Source organism: Malaclemys terrapin, chromosome 10 (genome assembly GCF_027887155.1).
Source record: "Malaclemys terrapin pileata isolate rMalTer1 chromosome 10, rMalTer1.hap1, whole genome shotgun sequence".
Classification (NCBI taxonomy): domain Eukaryota; kingdom Metazoa; phylum Chordata; order Testudines; family Emydidae; genus Malaclemys; species Malaclemys terrapin.
This window is the reverse complement of record NC_071514.1, coordinates 18,682,449-18,706,284: the sequence shown is the minus strand read 5'-3', so window position 1 is coordinate 18,706,284 and position 23,836 is coordinate 18,682,449. Positions and strand designations below refer to the sequence as shown.

General features: G+C 44.5%; 1 protein-coding gene across 8 annotated transcripts in view; it reads left to right on the top strand.

Annotated features, from left to right (window-relative positions):
* PDE8A (phosphodiesterase 8A) overlaps nucleotides 1-23,836 on the top strand; it is a 258,360-nt gene that overhangs the window by 210,166 nt on the left and 24,358 nt on the right. For all 8 annotated transcript variants that reach the window (XM_054042371.1, XM_054042376.1, XM_054042368.1 and 5 more), the window contains exons 9-16: nucleotides 4,269-4,357; nucleotides 5,907-5,958; nucleotides 6,056-6,098; nucleotides 14,277-14,354; nucleotides 15,530-15,600; nucleotides 16,687-16,851; nucleotides 21,072-21,120; nucleotides 21,362-21,497. In XM_054042371.1, coding sequence (XP_053898346.1) covers nucleotides 4,269-4,357; nucleotides 5,907-5,958; nucleotides 6,056-6,098; nucleotides 14,277-14,354; nucleotides 15,530-15,600; nucleotides 16,687-16,851; nucleotides 21,072-21,120; nucleotides 21,362-21,497 — 683 coding nt within the window. The remainder of the gene's footprint in view (nucleotides 1-4,268; nucleotides 4,358-5,906; nucleotides 5,959-6,055; nucleotides 6,099-14,276; nucleotides 14,355-15,529; nucleotides 15,601-16,686; nucleotides 16,852-21,071; nucleotides 21,121-21,361; nucleotides 21,498-23,836) is intronic.

Below are 23,836 nucleotides of genomic sequence, written 5' to 3'. Positions count from 1 at the left end.
CTCATGGTTTAAAAAAAAAACTAATACTGAGTAATATTTTTCCTCTAAGTATGGAGCTGTCAAGATTTTTGTGTTTTAGTATTCTGATATCAGGACACCCTTCTGTGAATATTAGTGAGATATTAAACTTTAAACCCTACATTTCTGGAAGGTCTTAAACTCTCCTCGATGTAGATCTGTGTTTGTTTCATATGTCTTCTTATTTGCCATTGGGACACTTAACAGTTTGTAATCTACATAGATTGTAAAAATGTAGAATTTTACCTATTAACACAAAAGGAGTTCTTCCATGAAACATTCGCAGATGCAATTTTACTGTGTGGTTCAACATTTGAAAGATCACAATTCTCTGAAAGTGTTTTATACTGAATTGTTCCAGGAGAATTTGAAACTAATTTGCCTCTGGAAGGAATAACATTCTCCAAAAAGTTTTGGTTGTATCAAGATAAATCTGATTTGATTTATCTATCTCCCTCCATGTTTGTGATTTCTTTATACATATGAAAAAAGAATGCTTCCAGTTAGCAACCAAATATGTGGGCCCTGTAACTTGATTACACTAGCTTACAATATACCGAGCAATTTCTCTAGCCCTGACAAAAAAACTGTGCCGTGATGTTTTCTGATCATCCAGCACATAGTAGGAGTCCTTATCTCATGATGAGACTAACCCTTCCCAGTTTGAGACTACGTAGTATCATAACAAATACAGTAACAAACCAGAATTTCTGATAGAGCTGCTCCAGGGATTTGGGGAAAATGTTTCTAGTTGTACAGTGGGATCCAAGATGGATCTATGCCTGTTCATCCACACATGTAGTATTTTAACTCCTGTGTTGAGAAACATTAATCTGTGGCCAAGTTTAGCATCTTCAAAGAGCATTTGATTGGCATTTTACACAGTAAAGCAAAGGACTGTTTTAGCAAATGGACTTGGACTATCCATGTAGTATACAGTGATCAGGAAGGATATTGTAGAGCCAAGCAAAAAGATGTCTTTGGTTAACGTATGCTGGCTGTACTCACAAGAGACCAGCACTATCAAAAGGTATTTTCCTTCTGTTCGAATTTAAGAAATTAAGATGCAACACTTGCATATTCTTAACTCATTGAATGAATCAAATTAGATCCGCTGAGGTGAAATGTGAACTAGCTGATCACATCCAACTAGAAGTTTTGCTGCATCTGATCCCTATGATCTGGGACAAAAAAATCTTTATTTGAGATAGTTTCACTTTTCATAAAGTGAGGACAAATCTACACGACAGCGAGAGTGTCTCCCACCGACATAGTGTCAGTGCGGACAGCACTTAGGTTGATGTAACTTACGTTGCTCAGGGGGATGTCTTTTTCACACCCCTGAGTGACATAAGTTACATTGACTTAAGCGGTAGTGTAGACCAGCCCTCATGAGATACCTCTTGATAATTCAGACAAGGCACCCAATTTCTCCCACTGCTTGGGAGCTACTCGGCAGAGGAATATATAGGGGAAGTTATTTAGTTATCTAAGGCAAATGAGTAGTTTGTAAGGGTGCACACTGTGTGCAATTTTATATGAAAAATGAATCAAACTCAGTGGTCCTTCTCTGGACTCAGATTACGTTGTGGAAGATTTTGTGCTTGACATCGATGTTTACAATGAGCTTTGGTGTCTTACTATATATATGAATCCATGGGATGATGGGTAATGAAGCATTGCCTTCCGAAGGTATCATTAGAGCATTAGATTATTATATCAAGGTTGTTATTGATTCTTCCTTTTCTACTTACACCAGACGTTCTTAGTCTTTATTTTAACACCAGAACATTAGGCCACGCTGAAGTGACTGTGGCACCATATTTCTAGGACAGTAATTCACTCATAAGGATGAGCTCGGTTGAAGGCATGTGTCGAGAGGTACATATTCTCTATTTAGCTGGCTGACAGAGGTTCTTGGAGAAAGCATATGGAGTTCTTAAAATATGTTTATGTAATATCCTTGTAAGAACTTTACATAATGGCTGGTGTTTGGCTTAGACCAGAACTGAATTGTTCTGACCCTTCTCCTCCACACGTTGCCTTTCAAGGTTTTCTTGTTTTTTTCAGACATTACAACTGTGAATTTTTGCCTATTGAATATGAAGCAAAATCCATTAGTGACTGCTTCTATCCTGACATGATGGGAAGGCACTTGCAACTCTAGAATTATTCAATTCGTGCATTATGACTTCATCCCTTTATGCATATTCTGACCTTATTATCTGGGTTTAGAGATTGATTACTCATCTCTCCCTTATCCTGGTTGTCAGGGAACTATTGCTATGTATCATTTTAATTCCAAGAGCATAGAACTGTGTAATGTTTGCTTAGTCCTCATTTATATTCCTCATGCAACATATGGGAGAAGATATTATGCTTGATTCCCAGTTTGTGGTGCACAGTTCTTTTCTCAGACCGATACATGGAAAAATCTTTCAGGGTTTTTTTTTTTATTATTATTTTATTCCTCTCCTTCCTCCCCCCCACTGCTTGTCATTATGCAGTCCTTATGAATGCTGGATTCTTTTCTTGTTGGTTCTCCTTCCCCAGTGCAAATTACATTAGAATGTAGGGCAAAATCTACCCTTAGTTATGCCTGTGCAGTCTTGGCCCATCTGTCTATTGTTTTCTCTACAATATAAGGATAAATGTAGGTGTGTATATACATTATTCTCTACTATGTGCATGTGCACATGGATACACATATGCATAGAAAACCTGATCAATTAAAAGACTCCCTGTGACTTCATTGCACTTTGGATGACGCCCACATACAGTAAGCAGTCAATTTGTTGTTCATTGTTGGACGCTCTTGGATCCAGATTTTCCAGACTCTTTTTTTCTTTAAATTTATGCTAGGATGGACAAACTTGTGGGCATCACTTTGAATCCACTCAAATATCGTGGGTCTACAGACTGCTTCATACTGAATATTATTGGCTTTGCATTATGCTATGGAAAAAAGAACAAAAAGAGGAGCGTGGGAGAGAAGTCAGGTGAATAGTGGAACAGAAAGCAGACAGAATGGGGACAGGGTTGTGGGAGAAGACTGAAGAAAGCTACAGAGAGAGAAAAAGAATTGTACTGGCAAAATATGGGATGTACAACATCTGTTTGTGCCTGCCTCACTTGTGGAGTTTTTTCTATTCCCCAATTCATAGAACAGCCTCTGCTTTAAGTAGAAGTTGTTGTTAGATATATGAAAATAATAATAATAGGAGTAACTGGGTGAAATCTGCCACTGGTTATACAGGAGATCAGATAATGGTCTCTTCTGGATTTAGGATCAATGAATAAAAAAAGATTTTTTTTAATAGGATGTCCTTTAAAAATATAGGTTTAAAACAGGAGGGGAGATAGTCAGTTTCTGAAAATTATATCTGGGGCTGACCAAAAATTTTACATCTAAGCTATTTTTTGACAGAAAATTTGGTTTTCAATTAACTGCAACCTTCACTAGATGGTTCTGCTTTCCATAGAAAATTTTGACTGTTATTTAAAAAAAAAACAAATCCTGAAAACCAAAAGCTTTCCATTTTTTGGATTTTTGACAAAAAGTTGAAATATCTGGCAGAAAAAAAAAACAGGTGTTTTCTGACAAGCTCTACTCACCTGTTAGCCTGAAACCCAAGAGTGTGGATCTATTATAACTACAGAGCTAACTTCAGAGACCAAGAAGTAGACATGTTTCAACCCCTCCAGAGTTGGACTCCTCTAGAGCCCATCAACCAATGCTCCCCAATTGGCTGGTCAGTGTGCTATTATATATACAAAACATTTCTCATGTTTTCTATCTCTGGAATTCAGCTTCAAAATTGTGTGAAATTATTTTGGAGTTTAAATTCTTAAATTTATTTTTATAAATAACATATTGGGGCAGAAGGAGCAGCTGTCTGAGTTTTCTGGAGAGGTGGATAATTTCTCCAATGAGCTAAAAGAATGGGACGCTTGTAAGTGGAGTGAGAATCCACAGCCCCAGTTGCATCTTCAGTTCCTCTTCTTTCATATTTCTTCTTTCTGAGTCCACGCTTCTCTGACACATGCATTGCCTCTAAGACCCCTAAGAATGAACATCTAGATCTGGGATTGTAAAGCAGATTTAACTGAAAATATATCAAATTTAGATTTTTATTTTTATTTTTTCCTGACTCTCTTGTCAGTAATAAATGAAGAGGAATTTTTAGAAAATAGCCTTAGATTTGTTAATTACTTAATTGAATGTAATTACCCTTGGACTACTCTTGCAGGAATGGCAAGGAATGTATTACACCAAAAAGAAAAATGGAGATAGCATACAACAAAATGTGAAGATAATGCCTGTCATTGGACAGGGAGGGTAAGTGCAAAAGTAAAGTACCTTTTCAATATGTATTTGAGGTCTGATACAATGCTCAATGAAGTCAGAGACTCCCATTGGCTTCAGTGGGCCTTGCATCAGTCTCTATTGCTTTCTAAGTGAAATCCATCCCTGCAGAGCTGGGAGCCTGCAGTGGGACCAATCCACCACTTAAGTCCTTAGGGTAAAATCCACTTTACTCACATAATGCTTGGCTAATTGCACTGTATGCAAGGGAAGTGAAATCCAACCCCCAGTGCAGAGCCAGGGTTTGGGCCAAGCTCCCCTGTGGCTATTATTCCAGCCTGTGGGCTAGAGTGGTGAGTGCTCCGTTATGCCTTGTGTTGAGGCTACTGGAGGGAGCCACATAGAGCCTATGTTCCCTCCCATCATCTCCATCCATGCTGGCCTATGCAAGGCTGGTGTACAGACTGGTTCTGTGGTGCAGCTACTTGATTTGTGTAGGTCCTTTACACTTACATCCCAGGTGATCTTCACCCAAAGGGAGCTAGCATTCCTTACTCAGGCAAAATCCCCGTTTCCCCAGCACTTCCAGTCAGCCATTGACTGGGATGTTTAGAGCAGAATGGTAAATACTGATTATTAGAACATTTAGGGTAAGTCCCCCTATGCAATTTCAGTAAAGAAAGGGGGACCAGCTGGCATATATTGTAGCAGTCCCTAAACTCTCTGAGAATTTTCTAAACATTACCTTACACCTTAGTTCCTCCTATCCCACTGAAGCATCAGGCAGTCCAGTTCCTCCATTGATTATCATCACGTGCTAGTTGTGATGCTTCTTCCCAGGTGATACTAGTGGAAAACATGTAGAGTTATTAAAATAATATGGGCTTGATGATATAAGAGTACACATTCCTCCGGGAACCCCCACTTTTGTATGTCCCTTCCTTCTCAGGTTGATCTAACTTACCATGAAGGAAAGGTTGTATGCAACGTCTTTCCTATCCAACAAACATTATAGATTAATTAAATGAGCGGGGGAAACTCCACTCTTTATAGGCAGAAGAAGTGGGATGTTTTAAATTCCTGGCATCCCTTGGTAGTAATTCATACTCTCTATTCTCCATCAGTGGAGCAAAAGCATCTGGCAGCTTGTGATACAAAGCAGAGGAGATGGACCCATACTCATGTATACATTACCTGAGTACAAAGCAAATGCGATTGGCACAGTGAGTGTCATGGCGATCTGGAGGCATTTAGGATGGTACTAGCCTAGGTGACTGCTCCGCCCCTAAACCCTGTAGTCTGTCTGGACCTACATCATTGCAGATGCACCAGCCACGCCATACACCTAAACTTCCCCCAGCAGCAGCAGAGAATGAGCCCACATAGTATGGCTATACATCACACACATCCCACCCTCCCTCCCTCCTGCCCTCCAGTGCAGCTGAACTGCATTGGTTCCAGGCCCCCATACAGTAGGATTTGTCCTGGATGGATTTATTGCTAGTATGGATCTTGTAAATTTAAAATGCAGCTAGATGTGAATCAGAGCTGGGAATAATAACACATTGTTTTTTGCCTACAGAAAGATTAGACACTATGTGTCAATTAGTAGACTGTGCAATGACAACAATAAGGTAAGAAAAAAGGTGATTTGTCCATTTTAGTTTAAGCAGAAAATATCACAGTGTGATCAGGAGATTGATTAACTGGATTTCTTATATTGATTTGTAGGCAGAAAGAATATGTGAACGTGTTCAGGCTGAATCTCAGACAGGTACGTTATTGCATTTTTGTAGCAAGAAGCACAGGATGTATGCAGAAAAAGATTAGATAGGTCGCTAAGATCAGACTCAAACACGGGTTACACAGCGCAGTGAAAACAATAATATTTTGATAGCAATAAAATGGTATTCCTGGGGGAGACAAAATAAATGCAAGTTATCTATGCCAGGCAAATTTGTTTCAGAAGTGACATAAATCAAACAAACCTTGAAAATGTAATGTGTCCGTGTTAGAACCATGAGTGGGTACCACATTTGGCTCTATTTCACATTCCAGTCATAGGTAGTGTAGTTGATGCAATCTCTATGACTAGATTAGAAATGTCAAGGACACCATCTAGATGGAATTTACGTCATGGCTAATATAATTCATGGCATGCACCTTTTGCTTCTTTATTAAAGATCTGTTGCTTTTGCTATTTTGGGATATTGTATGTGGATGGATACGACGATGAATGCACATAATTTAGGGCTTGGTCCTGCTCCCATTGAAGTTCATGGCAAAACTCACCTTGCCTTCAATGGGCCTTAGAGTTCCAGAGTTTACAGGGTGGTTTCAACCCCAAATCAATCTGTTTATATTCTGAACAATTATGATTAGGAAATTCCCAGCTGGTTTTTTATTTAATTTAAATTTAAACCCAGATAACTGCCTCCTCCCTTTAAAAAAAATACTGACGTATTCTAGCAGGATTTGCCCCAAACATTACAGCTTCCAGTAGTGCCACTTCAGGACCTGGGGCCAGTGCTGCAGGGGACAGCAGTACATTTGAACAAGGGTTCTCGTATAGTAAGCGTGGCTCTAGGCTCCTTCCCACCTGAAGCAGGAGGTATGTGGGACCAAGTTATGCTATTCCGCCTTCTGTTACAAACAGAAAAGCAGAGGGATCAAACCCACATTCCTCATGTGCCTCTGGTGGAAGCCATCTTCCATTGGAGGATGTGGGGGAACAAGGAGGTAGCTTAGGGAGTGAATCAGAAGAAAGCAATACCATAGCACTCCAGGGAGTTCTGTACAAGCAGCCACCATGGATTTTGTGGTCTAACTCTACTCTCTCCTGCCTGGCGGTCTTAAGACACACATACCCCATCAGTGCTGGGATTTGCCCCTCCAGTATTGCACTTTAGAGGACTTAAAATAAAACCTTTGTTCCTCCTCTCCTCTCTGCTATGCCCTTGGGCTCTGCTCATAATTCAGCTCCCCTTTTGATCTTCCCACCCTAAACTAGTTCCTTTGAAGGGATGAAGGAGTATGTCCACCTAGGCTGCAACTCTCTGTCTGCTCCTTGTTGTACTCAGTAGTAATGCCCCCATCCCCTCCCTTAGGCAATCTCAGCTCACTGACAAACACTTATCTGGTATGAGTCAATTAAAACTAAAAAACAAGCAATGGGCCAAACCCTGTCCTCAGTTATCCTTGTGTAACCACTTTCTGTGCTAATTAACCCACATGCAATGGGACTGCATGGGCCTAAGGGTATGTCTACACTACGAAATTAGTTCGAATTTATAGAAGCAGGTTTTATTGAAATCGGTTGTATACAGCCGATTGTGTATGTCCACACAATAAAATGCTCTAGGTGCTCTAGTCGGCAGACCGCGTCCACAGTACGAGGCTAGCGTCGACTTCCGGAGCATTGCACTATGGGTAGCTATCCCACAGCTATCCCACAGTTCCCGCAGTCTCCGCCGCCCCTTGGAATTCTGGGTTGAGATCCCAATGCCCGGATGATGCAAAACAGTGTCGCGGGCGGTTCTGGGTACATGTCGTCAGGCCCCTCCCTCCCCCGTCACAGCAACGGCAGACAATAGATTCGCGCCTTTTTATCTGGGTTACCTGGGTTACCTGTGCAGACAACATGGAGCCCGCTCAGCACAGCTGAGCTCACCGTCACCATATGTCCTCTTGGTGCCGGCAGACGTGGGACTGCATTGCTACACAGCAGCAGCTGCTAACTGCCTTTTGGCGGTAGACGGTGCAGTAGACTGGTAGCCTTCATCGGCGATCTGGGTGCTGGCAGCCGTGGGGCTTGCCTTTTGGCAGTAAATGGTGTATTATGACTGTTAGCCGGCCTATTACAAGTCGGGTCATCGCACATTAGCAGAGTCTTCCCTGAGCAGCAGCTCGTGCAATAGGCCTGAAGACCATCGTCATACACCGCCCCGTATTTGCTGCCAAGCACCCAGAAAGATGCCGAGGGCTATCAGTCACGCTGCACCATCGTCTTAAGATGTAAAAAAATAGATTTTCTCTGTATTCATTTGCTTCCCCCTCCCTCGGTCAAATCAACGGCCTGCTAAACCCAGGGTTTTCAGTTTAATCTTTGGGGGGGACCAGTCTGTGACAGTTGTTTGTGTCTCTCCCTGATGCACAGCCACCGTTCTTTATTTTAATTCCCTGTGCCTGTACGCCATGTCGTCACTCGGCCCCCCTCCCTCCTTCCCCTAGGCCGTCAGATACTACGTTTGCGCCACAGCTCGAGCCGAGAAGCGGTTCGCGCCTTTTCTTTGAATTCTGGGTTGAGATCCCAATGCCCGGATGATGCAAAACAGTGTCGCGGGCGGTTCTGGGTACATGTCGTCAGGCCCCTCCCCCCTCGTCACAGCAACGGCAGACAATAGATTCGCGCCTTTTTACCTGGGTTACCTGTGCAGACAACATACCACGGCAAGCATGGAGCCCGCTCAGCTCAGCTGAGCTCACCGTCACCATATGTCCTCTGGGTGCCGGCAGACGTGGGACTGCATTGCTACACAGCAGCAGCTGCTAACTGCCTTTTGGCGGTAGACGGTGTAGCATGAGTGATAGTCGTGGGGCTGGCAGCCGTAGGGCTGCATTGCACCAGCCCCTTGCAGGCGATGGTATATTATGACTGGTACCCGTCGTCGTCATACTGGTATGGCTGTCAATCATGGCCACCTGGGCAGACATGCTACTGTTTTGATGATGACGGTTACCAGTCATAATATACTATTTTCTGCCAATTGCCCAATATTGTCTGCTAAGCACCCAGAAGAGGCCGAGGGCGATGCTGGGTGCTGGCGGACGTGGGGCTGGCAGACGTGGGGCTGCATTGCTACACAGCAGCAGCCCCTTGCCTTTTGGCAGATGATGGTATATTATGATTGGTACCCATCATCATCATACTGGTATGGCTGTCACTCATGCTGCAGCGTCGGCTGCCACCTTAAGATGTAAAAAATAGATTTGTTCTGTGTTCATTTGCTTCCCCTTCCTCCGTGAAATCAACGGCCTGCTAAGCCCAGGGTTTCCAGTTTAATCTTTGGGGGGGCCATTCTGTGTGACAGTTGTTTGTGTTTCTCCCTGTTCCTGTACCTGTACGCCATGTCGTCACTCGGCCCTCCCTCCCTCCCTCCCTCCCTCCCGCCCTCCTTCTCCTGGTCCATCAGATACTACTTTCGCGCCTTTTTTCTGACCAGGCGCCATAGCTAGCACTGGGATCATGGAGCCCGCTCAGATCACCGCGGCAATTATGAGCACTATGAACACCACGCGCATTGTCCTGGAGTATATGCAGAGCCAGAACATGCCAAGGCGAAACCCGGACCAGGCGAGGAGGCGATTGCAGCACGGCGACGAGAGTGATGAGGAAATTGACATGGCCATAGACCTCTCACAAGGCACAGGCCCCAGCAATGTGGAAATCATGGTGTCACTGGGGCAGGTTGATACCGTGGAACGCCGATTCTGGGCCCGGGAAACAAGCACAGACTGGTGGGACCGCATCGTGCTGCAGGTATGGGACGATTCCCAGTGGCTGCGAAACTTTCGCATGCGTAAGGGCACTTTCATGGAACTTTGTGACTTGCTTTCCCCTGCCCTGAAACGCCAGGATACCAAGATGAGAGCAGCCCTCACAGTTGAGAAGCGAGTGGCGATAGCCCTGTGGAAGCTTGCAACGCCAGACAGCTACCGGTCAGTCGGGAATCAATTTGGAGTGGGCAAATCTACTGTGGGGGCTGCTGTGATCCAATTTGCCAGGGCAATGAAAGACCTGGTGATAGCAAGGGTAGTGACTCTGGGCAACGTGCAGTCAATAGTGGATGGTTTTGCTGAAATGGGATTCCCAAACTGTGGCGGGGCGATAGACGGAACCCATATCCCTATCTTGTCACCAGAGCACCAAGCCACCGACTACGTAAACCGCAAGGGGTACTTTTCAATGCTGCTGCAAGCCCTGGTGGATCACAAGGGACGTTTCACCAACATCAACGTGGGATGGCCGGGAAAGGTACATGATGCTCGCGTCTTCAGGAACTCTGCTCTGTTTCGAAAGCTGGAGGAAGGGACTTTCTTCCCGGACCAGAAAGTGACCATTGGGGATGTTGAAATGCCTATCGTGATCCTTGGGGACCCAGCCTACCCCTTAATGCCATGGCTCATGAAGCCGTACACAGGCAGCCTGGACAGGAGTCAGGACCTGTTCAACTACAGGCTGAGCAAGTGCCGAATGGTGGTGGAATGTGCATTTGGACGTTTAAAAGCGCGCTGGCGCAGCTTACTGACTCGCTCAGACCTCAGCGAAAAGAATATCCCCATTGTTATTGCTGCTTGCTGTGCGCTCCACAATATCTGTGAGAGTAAGGGGGAGACCTTTATGGCGGGGTGGGAGGTTGAGGCAACTCGCCTGGCCGCTGATTACGCGCAGCCAGACACCAGGGCGGTTAGAGGAGCACAGCAGGGCGCGGTGCGCATCAGAGAAGCTTTGAAAACGAGTTTTGTGACTGGCCAGGCTACTGTGTGAAACTTCTGTTTGTTTCTCCTTGATGAACCCTCCAACCCCCCCCCCCCCCGACCCGGTTCACTCTACTTCCCTGTAAACCAACCAACCACCCCACCCCACCCTCCCCTCCCCCTTGCAGAGGCAATAAAGTCATTGTTTTTTCACATTCATGCATTCTTTATTAGTTCCTTACAGAGGTAGGGGGATAATTGCCAAGGTAGCTGGGATGGGTGGGGGAGGAGGGATGGAAAAGGACACACTGCATTTTAAAACTTTAACTCTTATTGAAGCCCAGCCTTCTGATGCTTGGGCGATCATCTGGGGTGGAGTGACTGGGTGGACGGAGGCCCCCCCACCGTGTTCTTGGGCGTCTGGGTGAGGAGGCTATGGAACTTGGGGAGGAGGGCTGTTGGTTACACAGGGGCTGTAGCGGCGGTCTCTGCTCCTGCTGCCTTTCCTGCAACTCAACCATACGCTCGAGCATATCAGTTTGATGCTCCAGCAGACGGAGCATTGCCTCTTGCCGTCTGTCTGCAAGCTGACGCCACCTATCGTCTTCAGCCCGCCACCTCTCCTCTCGTTCATGTTGGGCTTTTCTCATCTCCGACATTGACTGCCTCCACGCATTCTGCTGTGCTCTATCAGCCTGGGCGGACATCTGCAGCTCCGTGAACATCTCGTCCCTCGTCTTACGTTTTCTCTTTCTAATGTTCACAAGCCTCTGCGAAGGAGAAACATTTGCAGCTGGTGGAGGAGAAGGGAGAGGTGGTTAAAAAAGACACATTTTAGGGAACAATGGGTACAGTCTTTCATTACAAGGTCGCATATTTCGGCTTGCAGGCAGCCATCGTAGGCCACAGTGTTTTGGCTTTTTTAACCTTCTTAACATGCGGGAAAGATTGCAAACAGCAGCGCATTTCCCATATCAAGGATGAATTGGGTTGTCCATTTAAAATGGGGTTTCAATGTAAAAGGAGGGGGCTGCGGTTTCCCGGTTAACATGCGGCACAAACACAAGTAAACCACCCCCCCACACACGATTCTCTGGGATGATCACTTCACCCCTCCCCCCCACCGCGTGGTTAACAGCGGGGAACATTTCTGGTCAGAATAGCAGGAACGGGCGCCTCTGAATGTCCCCCTTAATAAAATCACCCCATTTCAACCAGGAGAGCTTTCTGGAGATGTCCCTGGAGGATTTCCGCTCCATCCCCATACACGTTAACAGACTTTTCCAGTAGATGTACTGGCCGCGATTGCCAGGGCAAATTAATCATTAAACACGCTTGCTTTTTTTTTGTAATGTTTACAAATAGTTACAAAGTTACACTCACCAGAGGTCTCCTGTGTGCCCTGAGGGTCTTGGGTGAGTTCGGGGGTTACTGGTTCCAGGTCCAGGGTCACAAACATATCCTGGCTGTTGGGGAAACCGGTTTCTCCGCTTCCTTGCTGCTGTGAGCTACCTACAGTACCTCCATCGTCATCTTCCTCGTTCCCCGAACCGTCTTCCCTGTGTGTTTCTCCAGTGAGAGAGTCATAGCACACGGTTGGGGTAGTGGTGGCTGCACCCCCTAGGATCGCATGCAGCTCCGCGTAGTAGCGGCAAGTTTGCGGCTCTGCCCCGGACCTTCCGTTTGCTTCTCTGGCTTTGTGGTAGGCTTGCCGTAGCTCCTTAATTTTCACGCGGCACTGCTGTGTGTCCCTGTTATGGCCTCGGTCCTTCATGGCCTTGGAGATCTTTTCTAATACTTTTCCATTTCTTTTACTGCTACGGAGTTCAGCTATCACTGCTTCATCTCCCCATATGGCGAGCAGATCTCGTACCTCCCGTTCGGTCCATGCTGGAGCTCTTTTGCGATCCTGGGAGGACTCCATGACGGTTACCTGTGCTGATGAGCTCTGCGTGGTCACCTGTGCTCTCCACGCTGGGCAAACAGGAAATGAAATTCAAACCTTCGCGGGTCTTTTCCTGTCTACCTGGTCAGTGCATCTGAGTTGAGAGCGCTGTCCAGAGCGGTCACAATGAAGCACTGTGGGATAGCTCCCGGAGGCCAATAACATCGAATTCCGTCCACACTACCCCAATTCCGACCCGCAAAGGCCGGTTTTATCGCTAATCCCCTCGTCGGAGGTGGTGTAAAGAAACCGGTTTAAAGGGCCCTTTAAGTCGAAAGAAAGGGCCTCGTTGTGTGGACGTGTCCAGGCTTAATTCGGTTTAACGCTGCTAAAGTCGACCTAAACCCGTAGTGTAGACCAGGCCTAAGTGAGCTCAGAAATTGCCCTATTGACTTAAGTCACTGTATCTGCCTTTCAGTTCCCCCATCTGTAAAACAGGGAGAACAGACTCCCTCCCATAGGCTGTTCTGGGGATTAAGCAGGTAATGTCTATACCTATGTCAAGGTTGGCTTACTAAATATTATTATTAATTGTACAGTCCAACAACTCTTGCATGAAGCCATTTAATGGTGATTTTCTAAGATGTGAAATATTCAGACAACAGAGAACTCTTGTCTACTGAAGTTTCTATCTTGCCTTAGAGCCAAATGCTGTCTGCCTCCGGCCCTAAACACATCTAGTGCAGGGGGTAGCCTCAAAGACAAAGCAGACTCCGCTCAGAGTTTGAGGGGTTGGTAGGGGTGGGATAGGAAAGTGGTCAGCGGCTTCACCGCTGTGTAGACCCATAGGACCTGAGGAAGAGCTCTGTGTAGCTCGAAAGCTTGTCTCTCTCACCAACAGAAGTTGGTCCAGTAGAACATATTAACCTCACCCACCTTGTCTCTGTAGATCCATAAGGGGTGTTCAGGGGCCCCTCTGACTTGTACAGCTCTATTACTGGCAGCGCTGTGGCTGAACCACCACTCTGCACCAATGTGAGAGAGGACTCTATATGCTCTTAGCCCTGGTCTACACTGGGGGGGGGGAATCGATCTAAGTGAATAATGTAGCTGAAGTCGACATACTTAGATCGACTTACCGTGGTGTCTTCACCGTGGTGAGTCTGCTGCCGCTTCCCCGTCGACTCTGCTTGCACCTCTCGCAGCGCTGGAGTACAGGAGTCGACGGGAGAGGGCTCGGGGGTCAATTTATCGTGTCTAGACTAGATGCGATAAATCGATCCCCGCTGGATCAATCGCTACCCGCCAATCCGGCGGGTAGTGTAGACATACCCAGAGATCCTCTACACAAAGGCCATTTACTCTTGCGTCTTTGCTTGAGGCAAGAATAGCATCCAAAGAGAGTGACGTGGGAGCATCCATGGCAAGGCCAGTGTGAATACAGTTCTAAGAAGCTGTTTTCCAACCAACTGTAGCATTATCCATGTTGCTCCGCTGCTATCAAGCTTTTACCTATGTTTAGTTTCCTTTAACATATAATCTGGGAAGAGCCTTTGTTGCAGTCATTGTATAACACTGATGTCTCCACAGATATTCAGACTTGCCGACACAAAGATAGGAGGAAAGGATCGCTTGATGTCAGATCCACAACCTCACGAGGAAGTGATGGTATGTTAGATAAGTGGATGTTTGTATATTTTTCACATGGCTTTTAAAAACCCTCAAGACATGAATATTTCATATTTATGCAACTACCCCATGTGTTTTGCCTCTGAGCAATTTTTTTTATCCTATTTTTTTGAAAACTTTAGAAATGAAAGGCCAGATTCTGCCACCCTTACTAACATTGGGTAGCACTTACTGTCATGAGTAATCCCATAGAATTCAATAGAGCTACTCCCAAAGTAAGTTACTCTTCATCATTAGTAAAGGTAGCAGATTCTGGGGCCCCCACAAGTATTGGGGTTTGTTGTAGTTTCCCTATCTACTCTTCCCATTAAAGTCAAAGTTAAATTTCTTCTTAGTTGTTGTTTGTTTTATTTGCACTATGTTGTGTCATACATCAGGGAATTACACTTCATCATGGCATATTACCCTTCACCTTAGTAGGTAGTTCACATACTGCAGGGTTTTGCTGGTGTTTATAAAGCTTCTGTTAAAACATGTATCAGTACCTTCTAGGCAATGGTCAAAGTCCTGGTGAAAATTTGAAGTAACAGATTTACTTCTAATTTTCACCAGACTGACCATTGCTACAAAAATAGCCTGGATTCTGATGCTGAAGATGTGCTTAGCATCAGTACAAAGAGTAGCCGAGAAGTAGCCACATCTTACTAGGTTATAGAACAGGAAGTAGCCTAGTTTGGCCTTTGCTGCCAAAAATTGCTATTTGACACACAAGATGTATGTTTTCCAGTCCCTGATTAATGACATCAGTTGTTATGGGCCAGAACCTCAGTTGGCATAGCTCATCATCGCTGCACTAAGTTCAAAGAACCTACACTGATTTACACCAGCTGATGATCTGACTCATTGTGTCTTGTCAGGTCTTCTCCCCCCCCCCAAAGACAACATATATATGGCACTGGTGACGGAACATTTTATAAAACATTTAAAATATAAAAACAGCAACTATTATGGCTGCTTATCTCTGTTCTGTGTTGTTGGTGATTCAGAGCGCGTCTATGTGGGCATCCTTATCAGCATAGCAGGACAAGTGTGCATATGCATGCTGTTATAGGTGGTCCTGAAGGTCATGGCAAAAGAGGAATTCTTGGCTAACTCTGGATGTCGTGCATTGTCATTTTAATCAGAGTGCTAATTTTGCTTTCTCTTCTGCACAGGCAGTTCACAGAGGCGACACTCCTCCATGGCCAGGATACATTCCATGACTATTGAAGCACCCATCACCAAGGTAATGCACCATTGCTGGTGTTCATGAAGTCAGACTATCAGAATTTACCTGGATTTTGTTCTGAAATACTGTGGCAGAAACCCTCTGCACAGCACCTGGCCTGAGTAGCTGGGCCACATGCAGTGGTTGTAGACGCTTATGCTGGCTCTTACACCACGTCTTTCCTTTCTCCCATCTCCCACAGAGAGTGACTGGAAGGATCCAGGAAGTGGCAAATGCCCAATCCACCCTTGCCCGCCCATACTGTCCTTGCCTGTCCCCTCCACCTGCCACATAGGAGTGTGCACCGTCTGCATCTCTCTCCACATTCCGCCCCCTCTTTAGCACAATCGCACTGGTTCTGTTGCCTGGAGGCGCTCTGCCCATACAAAGGAAGGGACTAGATTTCCCCTTCATACATATTCGTTGTAATGCATAGGGGCTGACTTCTATTTTTCCCCAGGCGTGCTCTGCCCTGAGGTTCTGCCCTCACTCCACCCCTTCTCCCGAGACCATGCCCTCAATCTGCCTCTTCCTGCCTCCGCTCTGCCCCCTTTCCTGAGGCCCCACTCTCGCTCTGCCTCTTCCCACCCCCACACCAGCCCCTCCCCTAAGGCTCCCGCCTGCCTGCCATTCACTGCTCTCTGCTTTCCCCCAGCCCCCAAACAGCTGATTGGCACTGAGCACCCACTAATTTTTTCTGTGAGTGTTCGAGCCCTGGAGCACCCACAGAGTCAGTGCCTATGTTGTAATGTGTGTCAAGAAATCATTCAAGAGACCAACAAATATCAGTTGCTTAATAAAGTGACCTTCTGATACAGGTAGAAGGGGATTGTACTGAGTCTGTTTGGAGATACTTTGGGCGAGTGTCTTAGGACAGGAAGTTGCCTAATAAGAATGGCCTCTTTAAAGCTTCGATCCTGCTCCCACAGTCAATAAAAGACTTCAGTGTTTCACTATTGATCCCCTAGAGATTTCACAGTAGTTCTACACAATCTGAATTAAATACTGCTATGTTTAGTAACAATGACTTCTCATATTAGTCACTGAGAATCTCTCTTTTCTTCAATCGCTTCTAAATTTCAAGAGTTTCTTATATTAACCTAGGTAATAAATATTATCAATGCTGCACAAGAAAGCAGTCCCATGCCTGTCGCAGAAGCTTTAGATCGAGTGTTGGAGATTCTAAGAACCACTGAGTTATACTCTCCACAACTTGGGACAAAAGATGAAGATCCACATACAAGTGATCTTGTTGGAGGATTAATGACAGTGAGTACATATGATGGCAAACAATTGCTGACATAAATGCTGGGGCCTGGATTTCTCCTTGCACTTACTCCAGTTTACATCAGTTTAGCTTCAGTGGAACGCCATTGATTTAAATGGAATCGCTCCTAATTTTTACATTGTTAAAAGTGAAAGGAGGATCAGGTCCCTTGATTTTTTTTTTTTTAATGGAATACTCAAGTATATGTATTAAAGTTCTGTGCGTAGGTTGAGAGCCCAAACTGCATCATATGATGCATGCATGTGAGGCAGGGGAGATTGTGTAGGACGTGGAGGGGGACAGGCTTCTGGGGGAGGCAGAGGGTGAGTGTGGGCACCTACAGGAGTCGGGGCGGGAGGTTGTGGGGGAGGGGTGCTGGCTGCCTGCAGGAAGTTAAGAGGCAGGGGTGCCCCCAAGTTCACTCTCACTCCCTGTCGGGGCCAGATGGCAAGTGCCCAGCCCTGCATCTTCCCTGCCAAGCCCAATGAGATAGGAGGCTGCTCCCCACTGTCGCTTCCCACCAGCAAGCCTGGCTCTCCTGCAGTGCACACGCACAGAGGCCTCTCCGAGCCCAGCTGCCCTGCGGCCTGGCTGACCTGAACAGACTACATCAGTGTAGCTTGCGCCTGCAGGATCTATATGGGGCACTACAGCACTACACATTAGTGCGCTCTTCACTTTTTACATGGGGGCTGCAGACTGGTCTACAGTGGTACAATTGTTTCTCCCAGAAATCTGCCACCCCGAGGCAGTTGTATAGTTTGCCTACAGCTTGAGTGGCCTTTGCATCTTGGTCCTGCTTTGAGCAGGGGATTGGACTAGATGACCTCCTGAGGTCTCTTCCAACCCTAATATTCTATGATTCTATGATCTACTCTTTGAATTGGCACATATCACTAATTCATTGCTCACTTCATTCCATCTGAACCAACCTCTGTAAATGTGTGTTCTGATCCCACACAACCCCCAATGTCAGTCCATGATCACATGGCATAAGGATTCACAGAAAGTTAGGGTACCATAATATACAAAATCCTCACTGGATATAGAACAAAAACTTTTACAAAGCAAAGGGAGAGTCAGAGAAGGGATGTTTCAGAGCGTTAATGTATAGTATATATTGATTTTTAAAATGATCTACAAGAAACATTTATTCAGCAAAGGATCAGTTGAAGATTAAATTAAATGATTCCATTTTATGTACAAACGGCATTATATTGATAATCTGGCAACACAAGCAGAGGATACAGCTGCTCGTGGTGAACAAGGAACCGTCTACGAAATGACATGGCTTATCAGTGGTAAATGGCAGACACCAACAAACACTCTCATCAGGAATAAACAAGGACACCTACTAAAAAACAAAAAAGAACAAGAAATGCGCTGGACAGAGCATTTCAAAGAATTGCTGAACAGGGAGCCACCTAAAGAGGAAGCAAACATCCAGGAGGCAGAAGAAGATCTTTATGTCAACACAGACACCCCAGCTAAGGAAGAGATCATTCAAGCCACCAATCCTTAAAAAATGGGAAAGCTCCTGGTAAGGATATCTTGAATGCAAAATTGTTCAAGGTAAATCCTAAATTAGCAGCATCTATACTGGCCCCTCTATTTACATCAGTCTGGGAAAGGGAAAAAGTGCCAGATGAGTGGACCAATGGGGTTATAGTGAAGATACCAAAGAAAGGAACTCTCAGTGATTGTAATAACTGGTGTGGTATCACACTTTTATCTGTGCCAAGCAAAGTATTGTGTAAGATCATAGTCCAGTGTATATTAGAGGCAGTTGATAGTGTTCTCAGAAAAGAGCAATCTGGTTTTTGGAAAGGGCCTGGATGCACAGACCAGATCTTCACTCTACGAAACATAATAGAACAGTGCTTAGAATGGCAACGGCAACTCTACATAAATTCCATAGACTTTGAGAAGGCTTTTGATAACATTCACAGGACCAGCCTATGGTGCATTCTGCAGGCATATGGAATTCCTTTCCATATCATAAATGTCATCAAAAGCTTCTATTTCAATTTTACGTGCAATGTTGATCAGAGTGAGCTCAGTTTTGAAGTCAAAACAGGAGTACGTCGGGGTGTGTCATGTCTGCAATCCTCTTCAACATTGCCATCGACTGGATAATGCAGCGTACAACAGAAGACATGCCAAGAGGCATTAAATGGACACTCTTCTCATCCCTTGAAGATCTGGACTTCGCTCTCCTATCACATACCCAACACGATATACAAGAAAAAACAACTTGACTCAATGCATTCAGCCAGCAAAGTGGACTGAAAATCAACCGCAATAAGACAGATATCATGACCTTTAATATTGCCTCACTATCAGCAGTTCAGTTAGAGGATTATGTTCTCACCAATGTAGAAACATTCACATACTTGGGCAGCACCATCAGCCAGGAAGGTGGAACAAGCCAGGACATCCGGAACAAAATCAGTAAAGCCAGGAACACCTTCAGGAGCTTAAATAAGTCTGGAAATCATCAAAATACAACACCAAAACCAAACTCAAGATTTATCAGAGCTGTGTACTTTCAACATTACTTTATAGTGCAGAATGCTGTGGAATGAGAAAGTATGACATGTCCAAACTGTCTTCATTCCATACAGTCTTCAATCCTCCGTATTTTTTGGCCCAGAAAAATCTCAAATCAAGATCTATTGACACAGTGCAGCCAAGAGAATCGGAGCACCATCATTGCCCGGAGGTGTTGGAGATGGATCGGTCATGTGCTTCGGATGGAAACTGATTCCATCACCAGAGTAGCAATAAGATGGACAGCTAAAGGCAAGCGAAAACGAGGCAGCCCGAAAGCAGCATGGCGAAGAGCTGTGAAAGCCGAGCTGAAAACCTGGGGCACAGCTGGGGAACCATTGAAAGACTTGCCAGAAACAGATAGGAGTGGAGGAGCTTCCATCACTGCCCTAAACATCAGAGGCATAATAAGAACATGATGATGATGATCTCATGTACAGGAGAGTGTCTCTGTGTGTCATGTAGGCTATTATTATTTGAATTTTATTAAACTCAATATGGGAAGGGCATTCAGAATCAGAACATAGATTTGCCATCTGTAATCGGATCTGGTATCTCAACTGTAACAAAATCTAGTCCTTTATTCTTGAGGACACACTGAGTCTGGTGTCTTGAATATTTGTGTCACAGCAGTGCTATTGAAGAAATGTTTAACTTGCTTTAGCAGCAGGACAGCCTTCCCCATAAGTCACAAAACTCCAGACTAATTTACTTACAAATCTTAAAATAGAAACTAGATGTAATAATTCTTATAAGTGCAGACATTACACAGGTCAGATATGGCATCCAGATTTGCCTCTGTTGTACACTAGGCATATAATGTTATTAGTAAGTTAGAAAGGTGTGTTTATAAAGGGATTTTTTTAACAACTAGTTTATACATACAGGGCCAACATTAATTCACTGCATCTAAAAGATGTTGGGCTAAATCCTGCTTGCATCTGTGAAGCAAGCAGGAATTGGTCCAGTATTGTTAAACTGATGAGTTTAAGGGTAAATATCAAATACATAATTCTGTTTATTTTAACCATTAAGGGCAAGATTGTGCCTTTAGGCACCAGCCCAGAATTAAACCAGGGAGGCACTGACACTCAGGTATATATCTCTGAGGCACATTTCCTCCCTGCTTTCTCCTTGCCCACGGTAAAATGTTACTGGCCTGAACTAGCAGCAAGTCACAAGAGCCACTGTACTGGGCTGCCAGGAGAGGTGGGTGGAGCCAACACTCCGCCTGTTCCCTACTACTCCTCACCCACTTGCTCTACAGGGAGTGAGTGGACACATCCAGACCCAAGGTCCAGATAGCACATACAAAGATGGAAGCAGAGTTCTTGCTGTGGGCATATTGTCTGAAACCACAATACTAGGCTTAAGAAATTACTGCTCAGATAGAACCTAGTTAATTTTGTGACCTGCATCTTGCTATCGCCCTTCCATTATGATCTACCGAGAAGGTGAAGTATTTGTATAGGCATATCTAAAACATTCGGATATAAACAAAGACAGACAAAGTAAGATAAGATAGCTTCTAAGGATGAAACAGGACATAGTCAAGCTTACACAGAATCATTGCACTATTAGTTAGTCCCATGTTAAATAACTTATACAGTACTTTACATTTGGAACAGAAAGTACATGAGAACTTTTTTGTTTATCAATTTTCATTTAACAGGATGGTTTACGAAGATTATCGGGAAATGAATACATATTGTCAGCAAAACGTAAGTTTTCTCTTTGCAGTTTTGGGGATGCTAACAGATTTAAGAAACATAGTAAATGTTTTGATCAAATGTTCCAAGGACTTTTTATTTTTTTTATTTATACACAATTTTCTGCTGCATTACAAACAGCAGCAGAGGAATTGCTAAGAAAGTTTAAGGTTTTGCAGAGAAGAGAAGCCACAGTGTTTAGTAAAAGTATCACAGTAAATTAATTTTATTTCCCAAATATATTCCTTAACAGAAACTCATCAGGTTCCTGGCAGTTTGATCTCCCCTATCTCCCTTAATGACATCCCACCACGGATAGCACAAGCAATGGAAAATGAAGAATTCTGGGACTTTGATATCTTTGAACTGGAGGCTGCAACCCATAAAAGGTTAGTAAGGCAAAAGAATTGTAAGTTAAAGCTACCAAGAATTAGCTGCTGCTTCGTCGTCATAGTCAGTATTTTAATTTCTATATCTCTACTTTTCAAACTGGGATTCCTTTTTTCAAAAGGAGAACATGTGTAACTTCCTCATTTGCGCATGTTCCTTGCCTTCTTACTTGCTTCCCATACTTTTAAGTACCTTCTGCACTATCACAAATTTATTTTCTGCTGATTTCTACAGAAAAATATTGGCTGCATCTGAAGCCCTCATATATCTTTTGATGTGGCATTGAAAAAAGGCAATGCCATTTTGAAAGCCTTCCCTTTCTTTTCACATTACTAGAAAATCTTGACAGATCTGGCTGTTGGATTCTGGGAATCCAAATTATATCCATTTTGAACTACAAACTACGTGCAATATGAGTTTACTGTGCTTACAGAAAGTATTAATAGATCACACCTTGTTTCTACTCCTTGTAGCCAGAGTGTATTTATTTCTAAAAACATTGACTTCAACTGGGAGTAGGAGAAGGGCTCCAATTCTATAAACTCAACAGACTACACTTTTGTTCATACTACAACGTACAGACTCCTTATCTGTCATTGCATAGCTGTAGATCAGGAGTTGTAACAGACTCTAATATACTTCAGTAGCAGGAAATGCAATAATTAACCTTATAACTCCATTATAAATCCCTGTTTTTACTCGTTGATACCTGTTAAAATTTCCCTGTGGGGCTGAAATTTTCTATGCTTTGTCTTGGCCTAAAGGTGAAATATACTTTTGGAAATCTATTACATCTGTTCTGTGTTTCTTCTGATATCATTTGAGATTCCACAAGATTCTAATTTAGGGGCTAGATCCTGCAAAGTATTGATTATCTTACTTTTGTGTCCAAGTCCTTGATCTTTACCCAGGTTTATTTGGGCTCTTTTCTGCATAAACCACAGAAGAAAAAAAATCCCCCAAAACACATCACAACACCCTCCCCCCCTCCCCCAAAAAAACACCAAAAACCAAACACATGCATTTGGAAAAAATCTGATGTTTTATTATTCCTTAACATGACATTGTAACTTAAGTTTCTCCATTTGCAATAAAATCTTATGTCCCGAATTTTATGCCTTTTCCTTTGCCTCGTGTTCCCATAAGTAAAGAGGTTACAGATACAAATACTTTTAAACAAATGGTAGTCAGTCCACGTGAAGTATTGTGTTAAATATGAACTTTGCAGTTAATGAAGAGTTAATTATATCACCATCAATACGTATATGCTAACTAGGTAGTTTCTGTGTTTCCACTGGGAAGAGGCAAAAGGTGATAGATTGTTGCAGCTGTCTCTAATTAAAAGAATTATAATTTAGATCGCTCACATGTTCTTTCTTGTCCTTTCTACGTTTAAATAAAAGCTAACCATTTGTTAAGAAAATTCAAGTGAGCGTACTGTGAATCAATGCTGTGAATAAGTTATTCGTGCTCTTTTCAAGTCCAAGTAGTCGTATGGAAGTGATGCCAAGACAAAAAGCTCATTAAATCTAAACTCAGTGCTGTGAGAGTGACAGTTCCCTGATACAGGAGCACAGTGAGCTCTCTGCCTTCTCATGCTATATAGTAATAACTCTGTCCTAGCTGCCACACATGTGAGGGTAGTTTGATTTGAAGGCCAGATGTTCTATAATGTTATGGTGATACTATTTAAGTAGATCAACACTTTCAAACATGCCTACCAAAAGGGTAAGATGGGCGAGGTACTGTATATACTCGTTCATAAGCTGAATTTTTTTTAGTAAAAAAGGGAAGCACCAGAGAAGGGGGTCGGCTTATGAACGGGTATAGAGAGGGAGAGGTGGGACACAGCCCCTCCCCCAACGGAGGGAGCAAGGAGAGCAGCACAACCAGCAGAGCCAGAAGGGAAGAGGCGGGGCCAGAGTCTCTCTGCTTCTGGCCACGTGGCTCTCCCCCCAGCCTCCGAAGCAGCTGCAGCTCCAGGGCTGGCAGGCTGCAGCCGTGCCGCTCGGCCCTGCCCCCCAGAGCACACTGCAGCCGAGCCCCTCGCTTCCCAGTCTGCTGGTGCAGCTCCAGCCAGGCCAGAGACATCCTACCCTGGCCCTCCCCAGATAAGGTGGGAAGGGTTGGAATGGGGAGAGTGTGGGGGTCCCGGGCTAGGGGTGGGGTCATGGGGGTGGTCACAGGGGTTACTCCCCTGACTCCCAGCTTCTCCCCCCCCCAAAAAAAATTTTCCCAACAGTTGCTGTCCCGGCCCATCAGGGTAAGCAGCTAGTGCCCCGGGACACTTTTGTTTACTTAGGTTTACCTCTGTGCCTGCGGACGCTCGAGGTAAACA